Source organism: Diachasma alloeum, unplaced genomic scaffold, assembly GCF_001412515.2.
Source record: "Diachasma alloeum isolate Michigan unplaced genomic scaffold, Dall2.0 Dall_scaffold_00199, whole genome shotgun sequence".
Lineage (NCBI taxonomy): Eukaryota > Metazoa > Arthropoda > Insecta > Hymenoptera > Braconidae > Diachasma > Diachasma alloeum.
Window position 1 is genome coordinate 2,157,948 of NW_021680364.1, and position 21,129 is coordinate 2,179,076.

Here is a 21,129-nt window from a genome sequence, read left to right on the forward strand (position 1 = left end):
TTTTTTTAGGAAGCGAAGACGTCACTGGCCGATCTCGTCACTGGAGATATAATGCGATTTTGATAAATATCTGGGGAAAAAATGTGAGGGATTTTGCAATAATTTACGAATTTATTTGTCGTAAAGTCGCCCGCAAGTTGAGTTGACTCGCCTGAATGCTTTGACTGGGGTTTTATTGCGAAGAAAACTGCCTCAAAAATCGATTGTTGAGGTATACCACAGATGGGCCGAATTTTCAATCGATTAGCGCATGACCTGTAGCGAAGAATCTTTTGCGTTTCATCGAGCCTTCATTCAAACAGTGGGTGGTTAATATTCGGCAACTGAACTCATTTTCGCTCTTAAGAATATCCAAGACTTTGGCCATATTTTTCGTTGGAGTCATTTCATTTCAAGCCATGAGGGGAAATTCTTTCTTCATTTCAATACGAATTTTCAACTTGAAATCTCTTCTTTCAAAATTGTTAGACTTTTTAATACGATCTCCGAAAGTTTAAACAATTTCTATTATTTATTCAGAAGAATGTCGCTGGATATTCCTGACTTTTTCGAATTCTTTTCACGCAATTTAATAGACAGTTTCGATACTCCTAATCACGTGTTTTTCATCACTTCGTGACATTAATTAATCACACTCAAATAATTAAATCGCCCTCGCCGAAATAAAACATACGTTACTCTTCTTTCTCCACTTCCGTAAATCCGGCGGAAAAAAACAACAAATTTCGCCTTCAAAGTCGTATTTTCCAGATCTTAAAAAATGTTAATTAATCAGAAATTAATTTTATCCAAAGAAATAAGATTTCCAAAAGCTTAACCAATCGCCATTATTTATTCACAAAAATGCCGCTGAATTTCAACATTTCTAACAACAAGTTTCTCATCAATTCGTGCCATTAATTAATCGCTTCCAAATAATAAAATCGCCCTCGCCGAATTAAAACCTGTGCTACCCTCCTTTCTCCACCTCCGTAAATCCGGCGGAAAAAAACAACAAATCTCGCCTGCAAAGTCCTATTTTCAAGATCTTTAAAAATTTTAATTAATCAGAAGTCAATCGAAATTAATTTTATCCATAGAAACAAGATTTCCAAAAGTTTAACCAATTGCCATTATTTATTCCCAAAACTGCCGCTGAATATTTCCAATTTTTTTCATATTTTCAATTTAATAGACAACTTCAATATTTCTAACAAATAGTTTTCCATCAATTCGTGACATTAATTAATCACTCTCAAACAAATTAACTTGGCCTAATCAAAGTGCAGTGTGTGTGACTCTCGTTTATTTATCTCCATAGATTCGGCACATAAGGCAACAACAGGGTACGAATAGTCATGATGTACAACAAGGAGAAGTCTCCTCCTCAGACCCGGGTTATCTGCGTATCGACCAAGTTGGACCCGTTTTACTTGAGGTAAAATTAAGAAAAACCCTTGACCCTTGCACAGTATACAAGACCCAGTAAATTGTAGATAACAAAGTGTTAATTTTTCATAGGCATTGGATGGTTTTCTTTTCGTCGTAAATACGGAGGGTAGAGTGGAATACGTTACGGATAATATCCAAGACTATCTGAATTATACCAAGGACGATGTATTCGGGAAAATTATTTATAATTATATTCACCATGGCGATCATCAGTCTTTTATGCCAAACATGTTACCTATTCCATTGGGTCAGTATCCAAACTGTAAGATTCTTGTCGAGGATATCCAAATGAGACAGTCCCTGCATCGATTGATTGCACAGAAATGAACTCACTAAACTCATTAATGTGCAATTATCACTGGCAATTAGTATTGTCTGGTGGATAGACATCACTGACTGTCTCCTGAAAGAATCCCAAAACTGTTGTTCACCAAAAGCCGAATCTACCGCAGAGACTGTCGCATTAAGCTATCCCCAGAAGAATCTCTCCCTCTGAATAAATCAAGTTCTCTCCCGGGATTGAACCCTCTCCTTCGATCTACTTATTCATTTCTCTCTTTCTCCTATCTTTTTATGTCATAAATAGGGTTGCCGAACGTCGACCCTCAGCCGCTAGTGAGAAATCGTATGTTCAACTGTCGTTTTTTGGTGAAGCCACCCGATGATAAAGACGAGACTATGGAAGAGAAGCAGCAGCGTGTATTCAAATACGAAACAATGCATGTATCCGCTGCTTTACTTCCTAATGCCGATGATCATTTGGAGAGTGGTGATGTATCATCAGAATCATCTGACATTGGTCCATGTATACTGTGTGTAGCACGTAGACTACCGAGTAGTGAGAAGCCAATAAGTACAACAACTGTACAACAATTTACCGTTAAATTGGATACAACGGGGAGGGTATTAGCTCTCGATACGAGTTGGCTATCGTCTTCTTATTCTCAGTACATAAACAAGGTAAAAGATGTATCTCATTCTGATGCTGGTCAGAGTGAGAGTGATTGATATGAATTTACCAAGTTTGAATGAAGCTGAAATTAGCAACAGATTAACTCTGGGAGAATCTGGGGATGTTAAACCATTTTTAAAAAATGTACGAAATCTTTGGCAATTGAAAAACATTTGTACATGTGATTGTTCGGCTCTTAAACCTCTGAACTGAATTTATCGCTGTCGAATGCTCGGCTAGTATCAGCTCCATCGAGTTTGAGTATCTTCGGTTGTACGTGATAGACGAGTGTCTTTTTATTGCTGTTCACGGTTGACCGCGATCAAGGGTGAGAATGTCTGTTCCCCGATCTTTTTCGTTGGGCATCCATCAAGCGTGAAGATGATGAGGCAAACATCCTGAGGGTCGTATGATCAAACATCCGAAATGCCTCGAGAAATTCAATCAACACCCAATTGATACTTGATTAATTATCAGCTATGGGGATAATAATTCAATCATACGACCATGAGCAGCAAAAACCTGGACATGTCCAGAGTATTCTCGTGTTAATAATTAGAAAAGTGGTCGATAAAAAAATGCTGTCCCTCATTCAATAAATCACTCAACAACATGTTTAGCGTACAAGTTGTGGGTACTTAGAATTCTGTGTATTGCGCCCCTATATACCGTAAATCAACATGAATTTTCTTTTTATTTCTGCGATCAAGGATTCTTAACTTTGCTTGGCACACCCACACTATTTTCACAATGCAATGCTTCTAATTGAGATGATAATTTCATTATCTAGGACCTGATTGGAACTACCATCCAGGACTTGTGTCATCCGCATGATCTCAGTAAAGTAACTGCTCATTTAAAGGAGACGATACAGATTGGCGAAGGAACAAGCTCGATATATCGATTGCGAATCAATGCAGATACCTTCGTGAATGTTCAAACAAAGTCCAAAATATTCAAAGCTAATGCGCTGAACGGCCATGATGCAGACTTCATCATGTCCACCAATTCAGTAATTGGGTAAGATAAATATTTATTATTTACAATCATAATATTAATAACAACGACCTCAGTATTGCCGGTCTAACCATTATACTTAACCGCTTATCAACACTTTATTGAAACGAAAACAAGAAAACCTTAAGAATTTATATTACAACATGATACCACTGAACCCGTTCATCAGACAGCACTGCTTTATTTTATATTATTTCTTCGGTGTTGGAGATCTGGCCACTCTTGACAATTTAAGTTTATCTTTGTATATATTGTTTACAGTTAAACTTACAAACACACAATTTACCACATTGTTTGATCTTATTTTACCTCCTCAATTTTATTTATTTACAATTGTATTAGCCATTCAACGACACCCTATTTAACAATTTCAAAGCATAATGAGTAATACAGATACTTGAATAACTGGTTACATGGTTATTAACTCAACTAAATGATAAATAAGTCAGTAGTCAGTAGTGTTTGATTAAGTATCCTAGTAATAGCCGAAGAGAAAAAAAGGAAAATAATGTCAAAGTGTCAATATTTTTTTTTTCTGTCCACCGTATTTCCCAGGGACAATGATTTAGCGTCAAACGAGGGTGGTCAGCTTTCCAACAGCAAAGTGTGCTCAGGACACTCTAGTAACAATAGTGCGAATAATAGTATTAATAATAACGGTAATAATAACAATAACGTTGGTGGCCCGCTAATGTCCGTGGTACATGTGAACGGTCAAGTGAGTGGTATAAGCGGTCGTACAATGAGTAATACGAGTGGACAATTCATGAGTGATAATTCCCTTATTACCCAAAATTCGAGTACGACAAATCCATTTCATCAATTCACAAGTAACGATGATTTGGAGTTTGATATATTTGAAAATTCCCCATGGAATTTGGACAGTAGCAGTTGTGCTGATAGGCCTGAATCAAGAAATACAGTGCCATCAAATTCACGACCGCCCTCCCAGCCAAATCCAACATCACCAAGCCCACAATCAACGTACACATCAAGCTCAGCTGTTGCAGTATCACACTGTAGTCCACTCCAGGCATACAGTCCATCATCAATGATGGGTGCACATACCTTCAGTAATACCTTCCCATTCAGTCCACTACAGGAATCATCATCACTTATTGGTGGTGTTATCAATGGTAAGGATACCGTTGGTGGTACATCAAATGCATCAGGACAGTCTGGTACAGCGTCATTGTCAGCACCATCAACACCACCAATAACAAGTTGTACAACGATTAGCGTGACGTCTGGTACGTCATCATCGACAACAGCATCGACACAATCGACATTGACAACGATGACGAGTTCAGCTGTTACACCGGCTACTATACCAACGACTAATTTAATCACCACTGTTGATAACAGTAGTTTAGGGAGTGGTGACTCTGGTAGGCTTAGGAACTTGTTGACTAAGGGAGTTAGTGCGAGTAGTGAGGAGACACAGGACATGGCTAACAGTGAAACGGAGATGCAGAATCAGAACAATAGGATATTGAAGACACTACTCAATCAGCAGGATGACGAGGAGTATCCTTGTGAGAATCCAGTTAAATTGAGGTCCAGTCCGAGTGTTCAGTCGAAACCCATTGCTGAGCTCTCCAAATCTACACTTGGGAATCACATGCTGCTGCAGGTAAAACAAACTATCGAGTTTATTCAGGATATCCAAGTACTTTGTGCTTTCATTTGAGACCCAAAATGGGTTCCAATGGAATTATTTAAACTTTGCACGTCTGAATTTGAATCTCGATATCGAACATTTGAAACATTTTAAAAATCTGAAAAAATTATAAAGTTCAATTTTGGCGGAAGATTGATAAAATAATTTAAAAAATACGATAATTTATAGACAATCGATTTTCCACGAGAGAAATCATTTGTTCGAAATTTTAACAAATTTATTTATATTCCGAATTTTACTAGAAATCGATTTCATACGTAAAAAAATAAGATTTCCGTAAGTTTAAATAATTTCAATTATTTATTTATGAATAAAGAATGCTGAAAAAATAATAATTCTGTGCAAAATATATTTTAATGACGCTGAATATTCATGATTTTTTTTTACTCTTTTCACGCAATTTAATCGACATAATTGACGTTTGAAAATGATTGATTGATAAAATAATTTGTCCTCTTCCCCTGAAGCTATTGAACGAGAAAAGTGACGAGGACGACGACACTCGTGCTGGTCTGAAGAAGCAGCAGACCGAGCTCCTCCAGCAACTCCTGAAAAACCCCGACGAAGAACGAAAAATGCAAGACTCCAACAGAGAGAGTGACTCCCTCCTCCGAAGTCTCGGCTTTCAATCGGCTACCTCGTCGTCATCCAAATCCGTCGACCATGGACACCATGGACCCAGCCAAATTGGCCAGAAGAGGCCGAACGAAGATGGTGATATAAATGTGGCAACAAAACGTACTATGGACAATTCCCACCAGGTGTCGTCGTCGGGGAGCACCACTGCCTCGAATAATTCGCCGAGCAGGTTGTGGGAGAAAAATAAAATGCTAGCTTCCTTGTTGGCTAAGCAACCCTCCCAGCCAGCCACTATCCCACTAATCCCTGCATCTGTGATATCGGCAACTCCACAGGTAAAAGCAAAAAGCGAAAAATATCAAAAATACAAATAACACAAATGAATAATTCAGTCGATTTTGACTAATGTTCAGTTTTCAGTGAATATCTCGAAATCTGAGGGAGATGGTGAAATTGTTGTCATGACCTTTTTTATGGCCCTCAATTCGCTCTACAAAAAAGGTCATTACAAAAATTTCGGTATCTCCCTTAGATTCGGAGATGTACCTCAAAAACTCAGCTAATAACCGAGTCGACTTTATCCTTTCGCCCCTGAATTGCACCTCGAAGAAAATAATTGAATGTTGTGTCATTTTTTCGTGTCATTCAGGATAAATTGCCACAAGTTAGCGATCGGTTAAAGCAACAACAGCATCCCCAGCAACAGCCGTGGACAGCCAGTGGTATGCCCCAATCAATCGGAAGTACAGCAACAACTACGATTGCTACCTCGGCCCGTACTCCCCTTCAAAATCCATCGAGACAACTACCTCGCCAATCAACCAGTATCTACCTCAGTCACATGCTAAGTCACGTGAGTAATTTTCGACTAAACCCCCTCCAAATCCCCAAAAATTAATTAAACATCTTCATCTTCACGTATTTGTTTAATTTCTCACCCTCAGGAGAGACCTCAGATGGGTCAAATGGATTCTGAATTCGCCAGTAGTGGAGATTTCACTGGTAACGATGCGTCAAATACCTGGAACAATCAGACAAATGATCGGACCCCCGACGACATTTTGGATCTAGTCATAAATCTCGACCCAGAAGGAAAGCCAATTCCAATAAACGAATCAACGATATCTCAGAATATGTTGAATGCTATTGAAATACCCCAGAATAATCTCCAGAGTGTGGACAAGGAGGCGATCGACACTATTCAAAAATTTCTAATGGGATATGAGAATGAGAAAGCTAATGCCACGTCTTCCACGTTGACGATGTCCTCGACGCCTCCAGCATACTCGACAGCGGTACGAAATGTACTAAAACCATTTTATTATTTTATTCTGTTGATTTTAAGAGGAGACTACTGTGAGTTTTGAAAGTCGCGGGTTGTTGGAGAGATTTATCACACATTGAAGAGCGGTTGTGTCTAAAAACGAATTATTAGTCCGAAAACATTAATTTGTTATTTATTTGCCAACATTTCAATATTTTTGAACAATATTTTGTTGAAATTCGACTCCTACACAGCTAATTTTCTTTTGTTTAATTTAAAAATTTGCGCGATTCATGTAAAATAGGCAGAAAAATTATCCTGAAAATATTAAAAATATATTGTCAATTCTATCAAAAACGTTTTTCGAGGTGTTTCATATGAATGGTGCAATTTTTAATTAAAAAATTGCAATTTAAAAGTACTAATTCGTAATTGTTATTGTACATATTAAAAAAAAAATCTCTACCTCAAAAATTGGAAGCCCTGGACTATTTTTAGCATTTTAAGCATCTGCGAAGCAAACGAGCAATAAACAATTAATTTTATTGCCCTAATTATTCGTTTTAAGGTCTTCAAAGTACGAGAAATCTCATTCCAATAGCTCACGACTCTTAAACCTCACAGTAGTGTCCCCTTAATCCCTTCCAATGATTCAAAAAAAATACGTAAAAATAATTTCAATTCCAGTTGGGCAGTGCAATGTCCGTTACAACAGCCCATCAGTACCAAGCACCCCCGATGTACCAGCAGCAACGTCCAAGGTTTGCCAACCAGACGGGCATAAGGCAGACAACAACACCGTTCACACCTCAGCAGCAGGCACAGCAGCAGCAGCAACAATTGTTGCATCAACAGCAACGTAGTAAATTAATCCACCAGCAGCAGTTGAAGCAACGATTGCTGCAGCAGCAGCAACAGCAACAATTGCTGATACCCTCTAATGCTACAGCACCCGACCAAATAGCTGCTGGCATACACAATATCGATAGCCTTCTCAATAACACTGTGGCACCAAATGTCTCGTTACAGGTGAGTTGATCCCTCTGACTGCAGATAATTAATTCGTTTTATCGGGGGGAAAAGATTGAGCTCATGTTGATTGCTTCTGATTACAGCGATCCAGTGTATCGGATTCTCAAATGTCACCTGGGTATGGAGGCTCCGTCCAATTATCTGCTACTCATCGCCTTCAGCATTCTTACTCTCATCCTGCAACGATAACACAACAGTGAGGAGAATTTATGAAATTATTGATTGATGACATTATTATTCACTTTGGTTATTATGACAAATCTTGTTGCCATCAGAAAATTATTTCTGCATTTTAACGAATTATGATATTTTTATTATTCTGGCTCGTTTTCGTAAGAACAACATTAATTAGTGAGAGAAAAAAATTACTATACAATATTATTGAATTAACAATTCAATTTTATTAACATTAAGATTAATATTCAATCTTTTTAATCCTCTGACAACAGTATAAAAAATTTCGCATAATTGATGAGTCACAACATAAATTTATCTAATTGTCATTTCACGATGCTATTAATTAATTTAGCTTTACCAGGCCCTAAAAACCAATTAGAATAAAAAAACGATGACACGATTTTTTTTCAGTCCTGTTGTTAATAACAGTTTCAACAGTGGACAACAAGTCTCCGCCCCGTCTCGACTGTCACCCCATTCTCCAGCCGGAATGCTGTCGTTCTCCCATCCCCAGCCTCTGTCACCCAGAGTTTCGCAGGTAAAAATTCAAAAGAATAGTTCAATTCCCTATGAGGAACGTCAGAAATCGCGTTGTTGCAATGTCTGGATTTTTTTCTTGTCAGGGAAACTATGGAAATAGTCCACGAATGTTCAACGTCAGTCAGACACGTGCCCAGCAACAGCCAGCGAATCAGCAACTCCAGCAGCAGAGATCGATGCCATCACCTGGTACAGCTGTTCCAGCACGACAATCTCCGTATCCTGCCGAGGCATTTCCACCCCCTGCCTCCCCAACTGCCAGTCAATTTCCACCTGTGCAGAATCAGTCTGGTGGCAATCCAACGGGCCAATATCGACTTCAACGAGCCACATCAACGCCAACAGCCACCACACAGTTGCCAGGTATTATATCACAATTTCTAATTATCCTGGGACACTGCACATTACACTTGTGAAGAAGTTACTTAAGCACAGGCAACACTTAATTTGTAAATATTTGTGTGATGATGGTAATGAATAATAACGGCTTCAAAGTGATTAATTAACAATATGAAAATCCATGTGAAGGTAAGTATGGATTAAAGATAATTTCATTAATCTATTGTTTCCACTGCATGTCAGATATTTTTCAGTGTAATTAGAACTGGTGGCGTTTAATGTCCGTTAATTTGGCAGTTGAATGAGGTTTTTACCCGATTGGGGAGATTCCAGTGGTTCAATACTGCGGTTTCATAATTTTTCTCTATTCTGTATAAAAAATTCGGCAATTCTTGCTTTGTTGACACCTCAAATTCGTGAATATCGCAATCAACTGGTCTATATTCATCACAATGGTGGGAAGTATTATTGATTACATTCGCGGATGGTATGTGGGGTATCAAATGCTCTCTCGTCAATTACGAAATTATTAATATGAAAAGGGTTCACGAGCGAAGTGAGGGAACTGAATAAACATTTCTAAAACTGAAGAACACATTATTTTAGAAGGGATTTTTATAGTTGAAATCACTTGAAATCCAAAATGAATTAATTCATTTTTTTTGTCAAACTTAAGTAGATTTTTGCAAAATTCTAATTATTCTTCAAAAAATTAATGGATCTTAAACTGAAATCGACCCATCAAATGTTAACTCTATAAAACTCTATAAATTCACGATGAAACTGAATTGACCCCTAGAATCTCCCAAAATCCACAAAAAAAATCAGTATAGAGGTAGAATTTTGAAAATTGTTTCAGGTGGGGTGGGCTCACCCCGTCACTACAGTAGTGTGAAGGACCAACAGTCGCTGCTATCACCTAGTCACCAACGTGCTGGTTGTCCACAAACCCCCAGCCACAATGTACCAAACAATCAGCACTTCAACCAACAACACTCGTCCATGATTTATCGAAATTCTGGTAGTAATGTTAATACCCCAGATGTACAGAACAGCCAGTTCTGCTACGATCAGGGTAGTGTGCCTGTTTATTCATCAGGTCCCGAGGACAGCAGGTCAATGTCATCAAGTAATCCAGCGAGTCATCAAATGGGTGGTAAGTCATGTGACCCGGATTAATGTCATGTGACAATCACTGAGTATCATCTGTGATTAATAATAACAATCATTGGGTTACATTACTTGCTGGAGGAATTAATGAGCAAGTGCACGGGGTCAATTTTATCCTCAGGGAGCACATCAAGATATTGATAATAACACAATGCTCCACTGTTTTCTCCACAATGAGCAATGGCTTGGGATTAAATCGACGAAAATTTTGTCATCCTTTGTACATAATCATTGAATGTATCATATTCATCACCACACATTGGCAAATTTTTTAATCGAAATAGGAGAGAAGTGGGTTTTATATTTTTAATGAACAAAGAAAAATTATTCCCCATGAAATGGACGTACCCACTCTCTCCTAAAAATATTTATTTTATTTGTGAATCGTTTGCATGAAGCTTCCACGTGAATTATCAAAAATTCTCATGGCGTCATTTTATAACTAATTCGCTACTGTGATAATGTTAATTCATTCTTTTTGTAAATAACAATGTACATTACATCTGTCTCTCCACATTCGATGAATTGTTCTCTCTGTTCAATCTTCCCCATATTATATTGTACTGATATTCATACAATTTATTGTTGCAAAGAAAGTGAAAACAGGAGAATAAAAGAGGAAAGAAATGTGTTTTTTGTATTTTGTAAATCAATCGTTGTGTCCGAGTCATGGACGTGAGTAAACTGTCCCACTGAGGTTTAATCTTTCAGCTTTTTGTTTTACCTATTGCATTCATCTCCGCATTCTCCCTCTCTCGCTCATGTCCATGTCTGGGACAATGGCACTGACTATTGTTGTTTTCTTTGCATTTTTTTTTTAATTTACAAATTGCATAAGAGGAAACTACAGATATCGTTTACATTGGCTTTAAAAATTGCACTCAGCTTATTTATTCATAATACCAGTAAATAATGCACAATGCACAAGGACAATTAATCAAATTCATACACCAGTGGTGTCCTCTTATTCAAGAAGAGTAAATTGATGAGTAATTTTTCTATATAAATACTAATGTAAGAATAAAGCAAATGTTACATCACTAAATGTGCTGTTTGTTGTCGTCCTCATCACCATCATCATCAATGTTCTTGTTCACGATAAATATAACATTTATGTGTACAAATGTGACAGCCAGAAATCAATATCTAACGGGAGAAGAACACGTGTTATTTAGCATGAAAATGTCTGGGGAATTTTTTTACTGAAAACGGGAGAATTTCAACTGACAACGCCTGGCGCATTTGACAGTGTGTTGTTTTGGAATGCACTGGAATCGAATAGTCAGGGGGTTTCAATAAAATTTTAATTTAGAAAAAGACCTTGAAAAATTTGATAATTTATTAATTCAGTTTCAGTTCACGAATATTTCCAAAAATTTTATGTATAAGAAAAGAAGTAAAGCATTTTTTCTCTTTCTACCGCGCATCAAGATGTGGGGGAAAATGTTGAAAAGATGAAAAGACAAATTTTGTAAAAATCTTCAAGTCAATTTGATGCAAACTTAAATGTTTTTAGTCTGTGAATTCGGTAAATTTTCTGGCGTTTCAATCAGGGACTTCGCATTTCCCTTTATAATTTTGGAGGTCTCGATGATCACTGAAAATAAATGACTTCACACAGCCTAATAAACGCTTAATTCTGTGATTAGGAACCAACAGCGGTGGGATGACGTCTGAATTCGTCAGACAGGAATTGCGAGCAGTGGTGGGAGCTCGAACACAGCAAAGGGTACCAAGTAATATGCAGAATAATCTGATAGGCCAAGTGTCGCAGGACGATCTCGAGGCCCTTGGTTTATCCTTCGAGATGTCACCAGCAGGTAAGTCACCTCCATCACCCCAAATCCCCAAAAAATCTCAAATAAAAATTATCCATAAGGATAAGATAAGTCGATAACTCATGAGAATCTCTCACATAACAAGTGTATCACCCTTGGCCTTGTCTAGCATATTGTTCCACAATGCATTATGACCTTGAGAAATAAATAAACCCTAGCTGTGTTCACCATAGAGACCAAACTTGATCGATATCACCATGCCCTCCACTCATTTATTAATAATTAGCTGTTGCACGAATAGATTAAAGATGAAAATATCTCACTCATCACTTGCAACTCTAGCCCCCTCCCCCTCTCCCCCTGATCCACGCAATCTAAATACGTTCAGTGACACGTTGCAAAGTCAATTATCCATGAGTGTACATACATCACGATTTTTTCCAATTATCTTCTCAAAAATATGCTGTGAAAAAGTATTACGAGATTATTAATCAATAACTCCGAGCGCAGAGAGCGCATTAAAGCGAATAAAACGGGCTTTCATCGGACAATAATCGACGAATGAATAAAAAAAGCCAATCAATACCGTTTGCAACGCTAATTCCAACATTTACGATGTATTTATCTTCATGTCCATTATTGCGTTAGTCTCGTGTTTGTACTTCATAGCCATCAGTTAAATCGCCTATGATTACCAGCAATCAATTCACGTGATCATCAAGTATGTCGTCAGTTTTAAAGAAACTGCAGTTAAAATTAAACTCAAATTAGCATTTTAAAAAACGATTGTGGTAACATGTATTGTTACAATGTCCTACCTAGGTGAGGCTGTGGTTAGCGATGGCCCTGCCAAGAGCTGGGCCATTGGGAGTGCCGGAAGCGCCCCCTCCTCCTCCAGGGTAAGATCCCTCCGACAATTACATTATTTTTTCGTAAAAAATTATAATGTATTTCTTTTTGTAATGCTCTGTTCTACCCTCTTCGCTTGGCTTCAAAGAAATGAATTAAAACATCTGAAAGGAACTTTGTTGTGCACGATACATTGATTAGTTACCATTTTTAATTGTAAGCGTGACTCTAGGACTATGATTATTTTACGATAGTTGTTTTTTTGGCTTTCTACTGCATGCGAGGATTACTACGAGGATCATTATTGAAAAAATTTGCCCACAGAATACTTTACAGAAGATCATTCGTTATCCTTTTATCTCGTCTTCTCCATAATTAATACCTTCTCGACTCTGTCATGCCTATCACAATTAGATAATATTCAGTTATTGTTTACTGTAATTCTACTGCCTCACGGTTGTGGGTATTCAAGAGCTTGAAAACAAGATTATGAAGTCAAATAAACAGTTGATCCATTAAAAATTACCACGTACACTGTTACTGTCGAGTGATGTTTATTTTTTAGTTTTCTTTTTTTTTTATTGAATTTAGGTAGTAATGCTTTTTCACAGTGTAGCAATAATTTTTATTTACGCTTGATATTCTGTTTCCTACTTATTTATTTTGAGCATAAAGATTGCGCATGCATACGTCAGAAATTCGTTGAAACGGAATATATTTTTCTTGTGACTTTAAGAGATGAGAAACATGAAAATTCATGATTAGTGAATAATATCAAGTCTGTAATGACGAATGGGCGATTGAGGGGATCCTTTATTCACGTGAAATTTCGTCATTTTTTTCAGAATACTATGGAGGAAGTAGTACGAGGTGATCCGAAATCGTCACTCCTGCAGAAACTCCTGTCAGAGTGACTGCAAAGTTATAAGATGTATGTAATATATGTTAAGATCACGTTAAAATGATGAACAAGTGGGAGAATTCTTCGCCTCACCCCAGCGTCTGTAAACATTCTATACGTAATAACAGCAAGTAATGTTGTATTATATGTAATAATGGTTTTAAAAAACATAAGCAGATGTCTCACCAAATACCCAATACCAGCCAGTCGTACGTCGTGGTCGTATCGTTATCGAAAAATCAATAAAACGAAAAGACATGTCGAATACTTGACACTCACTTCCGCAATCACAAATGAACGGTTAATGATTTTCTTCTAATGATGATTATGTCTCGTGAAATTTAATTATCAAGTCGCCTGATAGCAATTGCATTTTTTTTCTCCCGTAGATTTTACCGAAAAATGACAGCTGATTGAAGAAACTAATCTACGCGTACACTAGTTCGGTACGGTACACTTTGGTCAACAAAAGGGAAGAAAAAAAATTTTTAATGAATAAAACTACGTAGGTACCTCACCGGTATACATTACTATACCACTGGCTGTTAAACACATAGGATTATTTATAGGTTTTATTATAATGAAATTCGATTGATGAAAATCAACAGATGAAGGAAATGAGGAAGAAAATTAACTAAATTAAAACGAATGAAAATAGTGAAAGATGATACCCCCTATCCGCGTTTACCGCTTAATTTAACAACATTTTACCTATTATATGAGAATATTATCTATATAATATATTTGTGATTGTAAGAAATCTGCAAACCAAATTGTGACAAAGAATGAAGAAAGGGGATTAAGGGGAAAATGAGAGAAAGAGAGAAAAAAAAATGATAGTTGTTGTTGTTAATATGATTATTATAAAAACTATTATTTTATTATTTTATTACTATTACAATTTGACATTATTAATTATTAATCATTGGTCATTATTATTGTTGCAATTATACATAGAAATGTAAATTATTCGTAAGAGAAAGAAAAAAATTTTGACTACTATTATATCAGTTTATTCTCATCATTAATTAATATAATGAATTATATTATTACCATTTTAATGAAAAAAAAACGATATTAGTATTTTCGACGGTAATGCGAAAATGTTAAGCAACAAATGAACGTGTTATTACGTAATAAAAGGGTAATTTCAATTCAATTTTAAGGGTACCTCTACAAATATAAATATATAAAAATATATATTGGCATACAGGTTTACATTTGAAAATGAAAATACCTGAGTGTATTCGTGTATGCATTTAATGTATATAATAATGCATGTGTGCGTGTGCAAGCGCCCTCGTGTCTGTACGTAAAAACAAAAATGTAGCGATTTAAAATTAACGATAAATAATACATAATTACGATAATTATAACGAAATCGATCTTCTATTTTGCATAGCCTGGTGAAGAAAGAAAAAAAAACAAAAAATGATAAAAGAAATATCGCTCTTTGGGGTACTCGTATGCACACTGAATTAAATAAGAGAACATTTGTCAGTTGTTATATATAAATAAAGATGAAAATTTAATCGCGTATACGATATATATTTATGTAATTTATTTATATAAATATATATTTGTATATACTCACCTGTATGCGCGTATAAATCCATGCATACTTAATGAAAAATGAGAAAACAAAAAAATAACAAATTATATTGATGAAAAAAAAAACAAATCTCACACAAGTGTCCTATTTTTCCATAGAGTTTGGCGGCAATTAAACGTAGCTTTAAATTACACAATTCACGAATTAGAATGATTAAAAAAAAATGTAATGAGAAAAAATTAAATGACGAGCGACAGAGGGAAAATAATGAAAGCAATAAGCTGCAGGCAGAATCATCGCTTTACCAAATGTCTCGTGAAATGAGCATGAAAAATTCGAAAAATCTGTACAACAATTGACCGTAAATCTAATTACAATAATTCGTAATTCGACAACCAGCTAATTCTTGTTATCGTTATATGGTATTTTGCCCCGTCCCCCTTCCCCCGCCCTCCCCCGCCCCTTTCGTTTTTTATTGATTATTTTTTATTGGTGCGTATTAATGGTTGTAATAAATGTTAATTACGTTTTATTATTTGATATAAGGAGAAATGAATTAAATGAAAGTTACACGATAATTAGGAATTACCCTTTTGTCAGCACAATTTATTCAATTTGGAAAGAGAATAAATGGGATTTAGAAAGAAAGATAAAATGATGAAATTGAAGAATATGTTATAGCACTCTTTGGAAGTCACACATGAGTGAGATGTACTCTGTTTTTTACATACGCGAGCATACATGTATATTTTCTGTGTTCTCGTTTTTTTTTCTTTTCCATTATTTTCATTGAAATGAAAAATTGAAAGAAAAATAAATAATTGTATGTCTAAAAGTATATATTATTATATATTTACGGACAAACTGCATGCATGTGTCTGCGTGTGTGTATAAAGTGAATTTAAAAGATGGGAAAAAAATACAAAACAAAATACGTCATATAAATAGATCATATGTGCTTTCTAATGATGAATAATTTTATAAATATAAACGTAATACTTATATTTTGTGTATTATCGTTTATTTCATCCTTTGAGTCCTGTTCAAAGTTTATCATTAGGGTTTCATTGAATAAATTAAATTATTCAGGTAAAAAGGAGCTGTAATAAATCATTTATTTACATTATCCTGCATGGTACAATTTTACAATAAAAGGAGAACTATCGTCTTTACGAGCACTCTAAAAACAGTCGTCTGTGCAATACAAAACAGATATGGAGGTCCCTTTCCTCTCATCCTCTTGAAGCGCAGAAATTACACATCAATCACATGACAGTTGCCCTCACATCTGTCTCCAGAAAGGATTTCACAATTGGAATAACCAGACCGATGACACTGTCGTACGTAGCAACTTTCAGGGCAAAGTCAGCGACTGTTAGAATATTCTGCTGGGTAAGTAGACTCTTCACTGCCATTGCGAGACGAACTTTTTGGACTTTGCTCAGCTCGTTGAGGAGAACGTCTGGAACCGATCGGAATTTTCCGTTCATCCTGTAAGCTGTTGTAGCACCAGCTACCGTGCCACCTGGAGAACAAATAATCCTAAGAAACCTCTGAATGCTGGGCAGTGCCAAGTACAGAAAAATTGAAAAATTTATTGAAACATTTCTTTCACAGGGACAGAATAGAATAGAATACTGTATTCTCTTGATCTACTATTACAGTTTTACATGTGGACGAGCCACAGGAAAATACTTCCAGTAACACTCCAATAAATTATATTCTTTATGTCAATAATGCATAATGAATAATGATATCACAATATCACAGTTTAAGCAATTGCAACAATTATTGGAATCCAATCTCCTGATTTTCGTTAAAAAATTATGATTAATATTTTCTTAGAAATATCCTAATTAAAAACCTACGCTTCTCGTCCAAAGGGATCGCTCCAGAACCGATGTAAGCAATAATATCAATACTTAAATTTAATTACAATTAAATTCAGAAGTGGTAAAATGGTTTAAGTCGACTCCCCTCCCATTTCAGTTTTTGAGGAATATTTCCGAATCTAAGGGAGATAGCGAAATTATCGTAATGACATTTGTTGTAGCTCTCAATCGGCTCTACAAAAAAGGTTCCAACGAAAATTTTGCCATCTCCCTTAGATTCCGAGATATTCATTGAAAACTGGCCAATAATCGAAACTGACTCAAATCGTTTTACGACTTCGGTACTGAATTCAAGTATCGAATGGATCTTCGTCACAACAAACAACATAATTACCAAAGGCCAATCCCCACGGCCCCATCAACAACCCGCAGATTGTGGTCACTGTACCAACAATAATCCCCGACTTGACGCTGCTCTCGATCGCAATCCTCATGGACTTTATCTCTCCAATGTCACAAACGACACGAAGAAGTTCCTCTGCGTTCTCGCTCAAGGCCATTCCAGATGATATATCACGGTATTCGTCCCCCAACTGCGGAGAAACTCCGCTCGGAGCAGATTGACAGGTTAAAACAGATGACAGATGCGATGTTTTGGATAACAAACCGCAGCAGCTCCCCCGCGGAATATTGACGAACAATGGACAGTCAGCTGATGAGCAGTTTGGCTCGTTTTGGTTCGTGGCTGGAGATCGTTGTCTTTTCAAACAACCAGACGTGTTAAACAGTCGTCAAAATTCGATTCTGTTGGCATTGGCATTGACACGATGGCTGAATACACTGTGATTACGTCGGATTTCGTTAATTTGACGATTTCAAACTCCGGACAGCAATCGTGCTGCGTCGAGAGGAGGTTTCAGAAGGGAATTACCATAGGCGATTTTAAGGTAAAGTTACGAAGAGGAACAATTCTGTCCCCTCGTGACGAGCCTAAACTGAGCTCGATTGATTAATTTGTTTCTGAGTTATGAATAATTTTTAAAGTCTAAAGTGTCCAGTTTACCCCACCCTCCCCTATGTCAATAAATTATCAATTAGGGGAGGCTGGGGTTAAATGGACTCTATTGACTTTTTCTAAATGTTAATGAGAACATTTCTTTCCCGTTGTGATGAGCCTAAACTGAGCTCAATTGATTAATTTGTTTCTGAGTTATGAATAATTTTTAAACAGTCTAAAGTGTCCAGTTTACCCCACCCTCCCCTATGTCAATAAATTATCAATTAGGGGAGGCTGGGGTAAAATGAACTCTATTGACGTTCTTTAAATGTTAATGAGAACATTTCTTTCCCTTTGTGATGAGCCTAAACTGAGCTCGATTGATTAATTTGTTTCTGAGTTATGAATAATTTTTAAACAGTCTAAAGTGTCCAGTTTACCCCACCCTCCCCTATGTCAATAAATTATCAATTAGGGGAGGCTGGGGTTAAATGGACTCTATTGACTTTTTTTAAATGTTAATGAGAACATTTCTTTCCCGTTGTGATGAGCCTAAACTGAGCTCGATTGATAAATTTGTTTCTGAGTTATGAATAATTTTTAAACAGTCTAAAGTGTCCAGTTTACCCCACCCTCCCCTATGTCAATAAATTATCAATTAGGGGAGGCTGGGGTTAAATGGACTCTATTGACTTTTTCTAAATGTTAATGAGAACATTTCTTTCCCGTTGTGATGAGCCTAAACTGAGCTCAATTGATTAATTTGTTTCTGAGTTATGAATAATTTTTAAACAGTCTAAAGTGTCCAGGTTACCCCACCCTCCCCTATGTCAATAAATTATCAATTAGGGGAGGCTGGGGTTAAATGGACTCTATTGACTTTTTTAAATGTTAATGAGAACATTTCTACCCCTTTGTGATGAGCCTAAACTGAGCTCGATTGATTAATTTGTTTCTGAGTTATGAATAATTTTTAAACAGTCTAAAGTGTCCACTTTACCCTGCCCTCCCCTGTAATAATTTCCCTGATAAATCAAACCCAGAGTTGACCCAGAGTTAACTGAATTTAGTGAGTTTATTGCTTCAGGGAATTTATTTTCCCAATTTTTTTTTATTGGTTTCCTGTTATGTTTGAGAGAAAATGTTGAATTCTCAATATATTCGTTCGTAAGATTGACTTCTTATTGGAGGCATTGAAGGCACTGAATTATTTTCAGGGAAAGTTGGAGCTTCTGACAGGTGGCAATCGAGCCACGATGACTCTGGAGGTCTTCGACAAGAATAATCAGTTGGTTTGCAGTCTCGATGATGGAACTCGCCTCCTGGGATCTTATCCCATTGATGATGGCATGAGAGTCCATGTATTTTTATCACTATTTATTTATTCAGTTGCATTATACCGCGAATTACCCTAAATTTTTTTACAATTCCTCATTAATTCTGTCAATTATGGTCCTAGGTTACTGACACATTCATTCGTCCAGAAGAAGACCTCTCGAAGGTGGAGAAATTCGAGATATCCGAGGAGGAATATTCGAAACGTCCAGGTGAACTCTCAATCACAGATCGGCATCGATCATTAATTTAGTGATATTATGAGAAGTTGTACCTTACAATAACTAAGATTTGCTTATTTTCATTGAGATTTGGAGAAATAATATAATAATCGATAATTTAAATTTTTCAATTGACTATTAACTATATAATTAACAATATGGAATTCTCAATTAACTATTGAGTAAATATAAAAAAATCTAAATGTCATAAAAGTATTTTTTGGTTTGCCAAATAATCGTCAATCTTCCGAACCGAATTATTAATTGGTAAAATAGTTCGCAATTTGAATATTTACATTGATGATTAATTTAATAATTAAATAACTGGTGAGTAATATCAATAATTGACTTATTCAAAATTCAACGTTAATCGAAATTTATGATTATGCCGATATTCGCATAAAAAATAAACATAAAAATCAAAATCAAAATTAATAAACTAAAATAAAATTAATAAAATAGAAATAAAAATGTACTTTGCAATTATTCCATGTTCAAGACCTCCAGTTGACACGTTTTTTTATTCAAAGATACTGTCAAGGCATTCCTTGCGAAGAATAAACTGGGAAAGTACAATGAAGAAGAGCTGAAAAAGAGGGAGGAGGAGAAGAAACTTGAGGAGGCTGCGGAGGAGGCACTGGCTCAGACCCTCAATGTGGGTGATAGGTGCGAAGTTTCTGTGCCTTCATTTCCGAAACGACGAGCAACTATTATGTATGTCGGTGAGTAATGGTTTTCAAGATGATAAAATACGAGAAAAACGATTATTTAGAAGAAGAATTGGTATTTCCTAATCATGTGAAACATCGCTTGCAGTCTGAATCCAATAGTTAATAGTTATCAAATCCATTGACAAGTTCCTCGAAGAATGTGAACTGAAAATATAATTAGGCCACTCAAATAAATAGAATGAATAAAAAAATATATAATAAATGAAAAAAAAACGTTGAATAAAGGTTTACATTTTTTTACATTCCCAATTTTCTCAGGTAAAACTGATTTCAAAGAGGGCTGGTGGGTAGGAGTCAAATACGACGAGCCACTGGGAAAAAATGATGGATCGTAAGTGTCAGATCTCCTGTTCATATTTTTATCCCTTGATTATCCTTACACTTATCTCTAATTCAATTTTTTTAACTCAAATAGCGTGAGTGGAAAAAGATACTTCGAGTGCCCTCCCAAGTACGGTGGCTTCGTGAAGCCCGCCGCCGTCAAAGCAGGTGATTTTCCAGAGGAGAATTACGATCTCGACGAGGAGTTATAAATCCCACGAAATGTATTCCCAAATTGTAACACTTTCATTTTTTATATCGAATTGTACTACGAACAACTGTTCATAAATAATATTTAACGCTTCAGGATTTAGTTTTTGTTCTTTATTTCATGCCCTCAATTCTGCATTCCCAAATCTCACAATTGCATCAAGTTAAGGAAAAGGAATGAGTAGGAACCACTGAGTGATGCCAAATTTAGAAAATAAAT

General features: G+C 36.2%; 3 protein-coding genes across 11 annotated transcripts in view; 2 read left to right on the forward strand and 1 right to left on the reverse strand.

The window, feature by feature from the left end:
- The window catches only part of LOC107035612 (nuclear receptor coactivator 2), a 40,762-nt gene extending 24,498 nt beyond the window's left edge, over window positions 1–16,264 (forward strand). For 2 of the 9 annotated variants that reach the window (XM_015253098.1, XM_015253100.1), the window contains 16 exons: window positions 1,301–1,417; window positions 1,501–1,678; window positions 2,018–2,391; window positions 3,174–3,403; window positions 3,956–5,033; window positions 5,549–5,995; window positions 6,310–6,513; window positions 6,605–6,964; window positions 7,612–7,953; window positions 8,040–8,152; window positions 8,545–8,671; window positions 8,757–9,036; window positions 9,872–10,168; window positions 11,832–12,002; window positions 12,783–12,859; window positions 13,655–16,264. In XM_015253098.1, the coding sequence (XP_015108584.1) occupies window positions 1,301–1,417; window positions 1,501–1,678; window positions 2,018–2,391; window positions 3,174–3,403; window positions 3,956–5,033; window positions 5,549–5,995; window positions 6,310–6,513; window positions 6,605–6,964; window positions 7,612–7,953; window positions 8,040–8,152; window positions 8,545–8,671; window positions 8,757–9,036; window positions 9,872–10,168; window positions 11,832–12,002; window positions 12,783–12,859; window positions 13,655–13,723 (4,464 nt within the window). In that variant the 3' untranslated portion in view covers window positions 13,724–16,264. The remainder of the gene's footprint in view (window positions 1–1,300; window positions 1,418–1,500; window positions 1,679–2,017; window positions 2,392–3,173; window positions 3,404–3,955; window positions 5,034–5,548; window positions 5,996–6,309; window positions 6,514–6,604; window positions 6,965–7,611; window positions 7,954–8,039; window positions 8,153–8,544; window positions 8,672–8,756; window positions 9,037–9,871; window positions 10,169–11,831; window positions 12,003–12,782; window positions 12,860–13,654) is intronic. The other 7 variants (XM_015253099.1, XM_015253103.1, XM_015253104.1 and 4 more) reach the window with 7 other exon arrangements.
- Window positions 16,265–16,353: 89 nt separating this feature from the next.
- On the reverse strand, window positions 16,354–17,795 carry LOC107035615 (protein C19orf12 homolog). Its single transcript, XM_015253109.2, has 2 exons — window positions 17,489–17,795; window positions 16,354–16,787 (listed from the first exon to the last, which is right to left on the reverse strand). Exons 1-2 carry the CDS (start codon window positions 17,652–17,654, stop codon window positions 16,528–16,530), a joined length of 426 nt encoding a protein of 141 aa, XP_015108595.1. The 5' UTR covers window positions 17,655–17,795; the 3' UTR covers window positions 16,354–16,527.
- On the forward strand, window positions 17,780–20,993 carry LOC107035614 (tubulin-folding cofactor B). Its single transcript, XM_015253108.2, has 6 exons — window positions 17,780–18,041; window positions 19,309–19,452; window positions 19,551–19,638; window positions 20,178–20,369; window positions 20,637–20,709; window positions 20,794–20,993. The coding sequence occupies exons 1-6, from the start codon at window positions 17,922–17,924 to the stop codon at window positions 20,909–20,911; spliced, it is 735 nt and encodes a 244-aa protein (XP_015108594.1). The 5' UTR covers window positions 17,780–17,921; the 3' UTR covers window positions 20,912–20,993.
- Window positions 20,994–21,129: the final 136 nt, after the last annotated feature.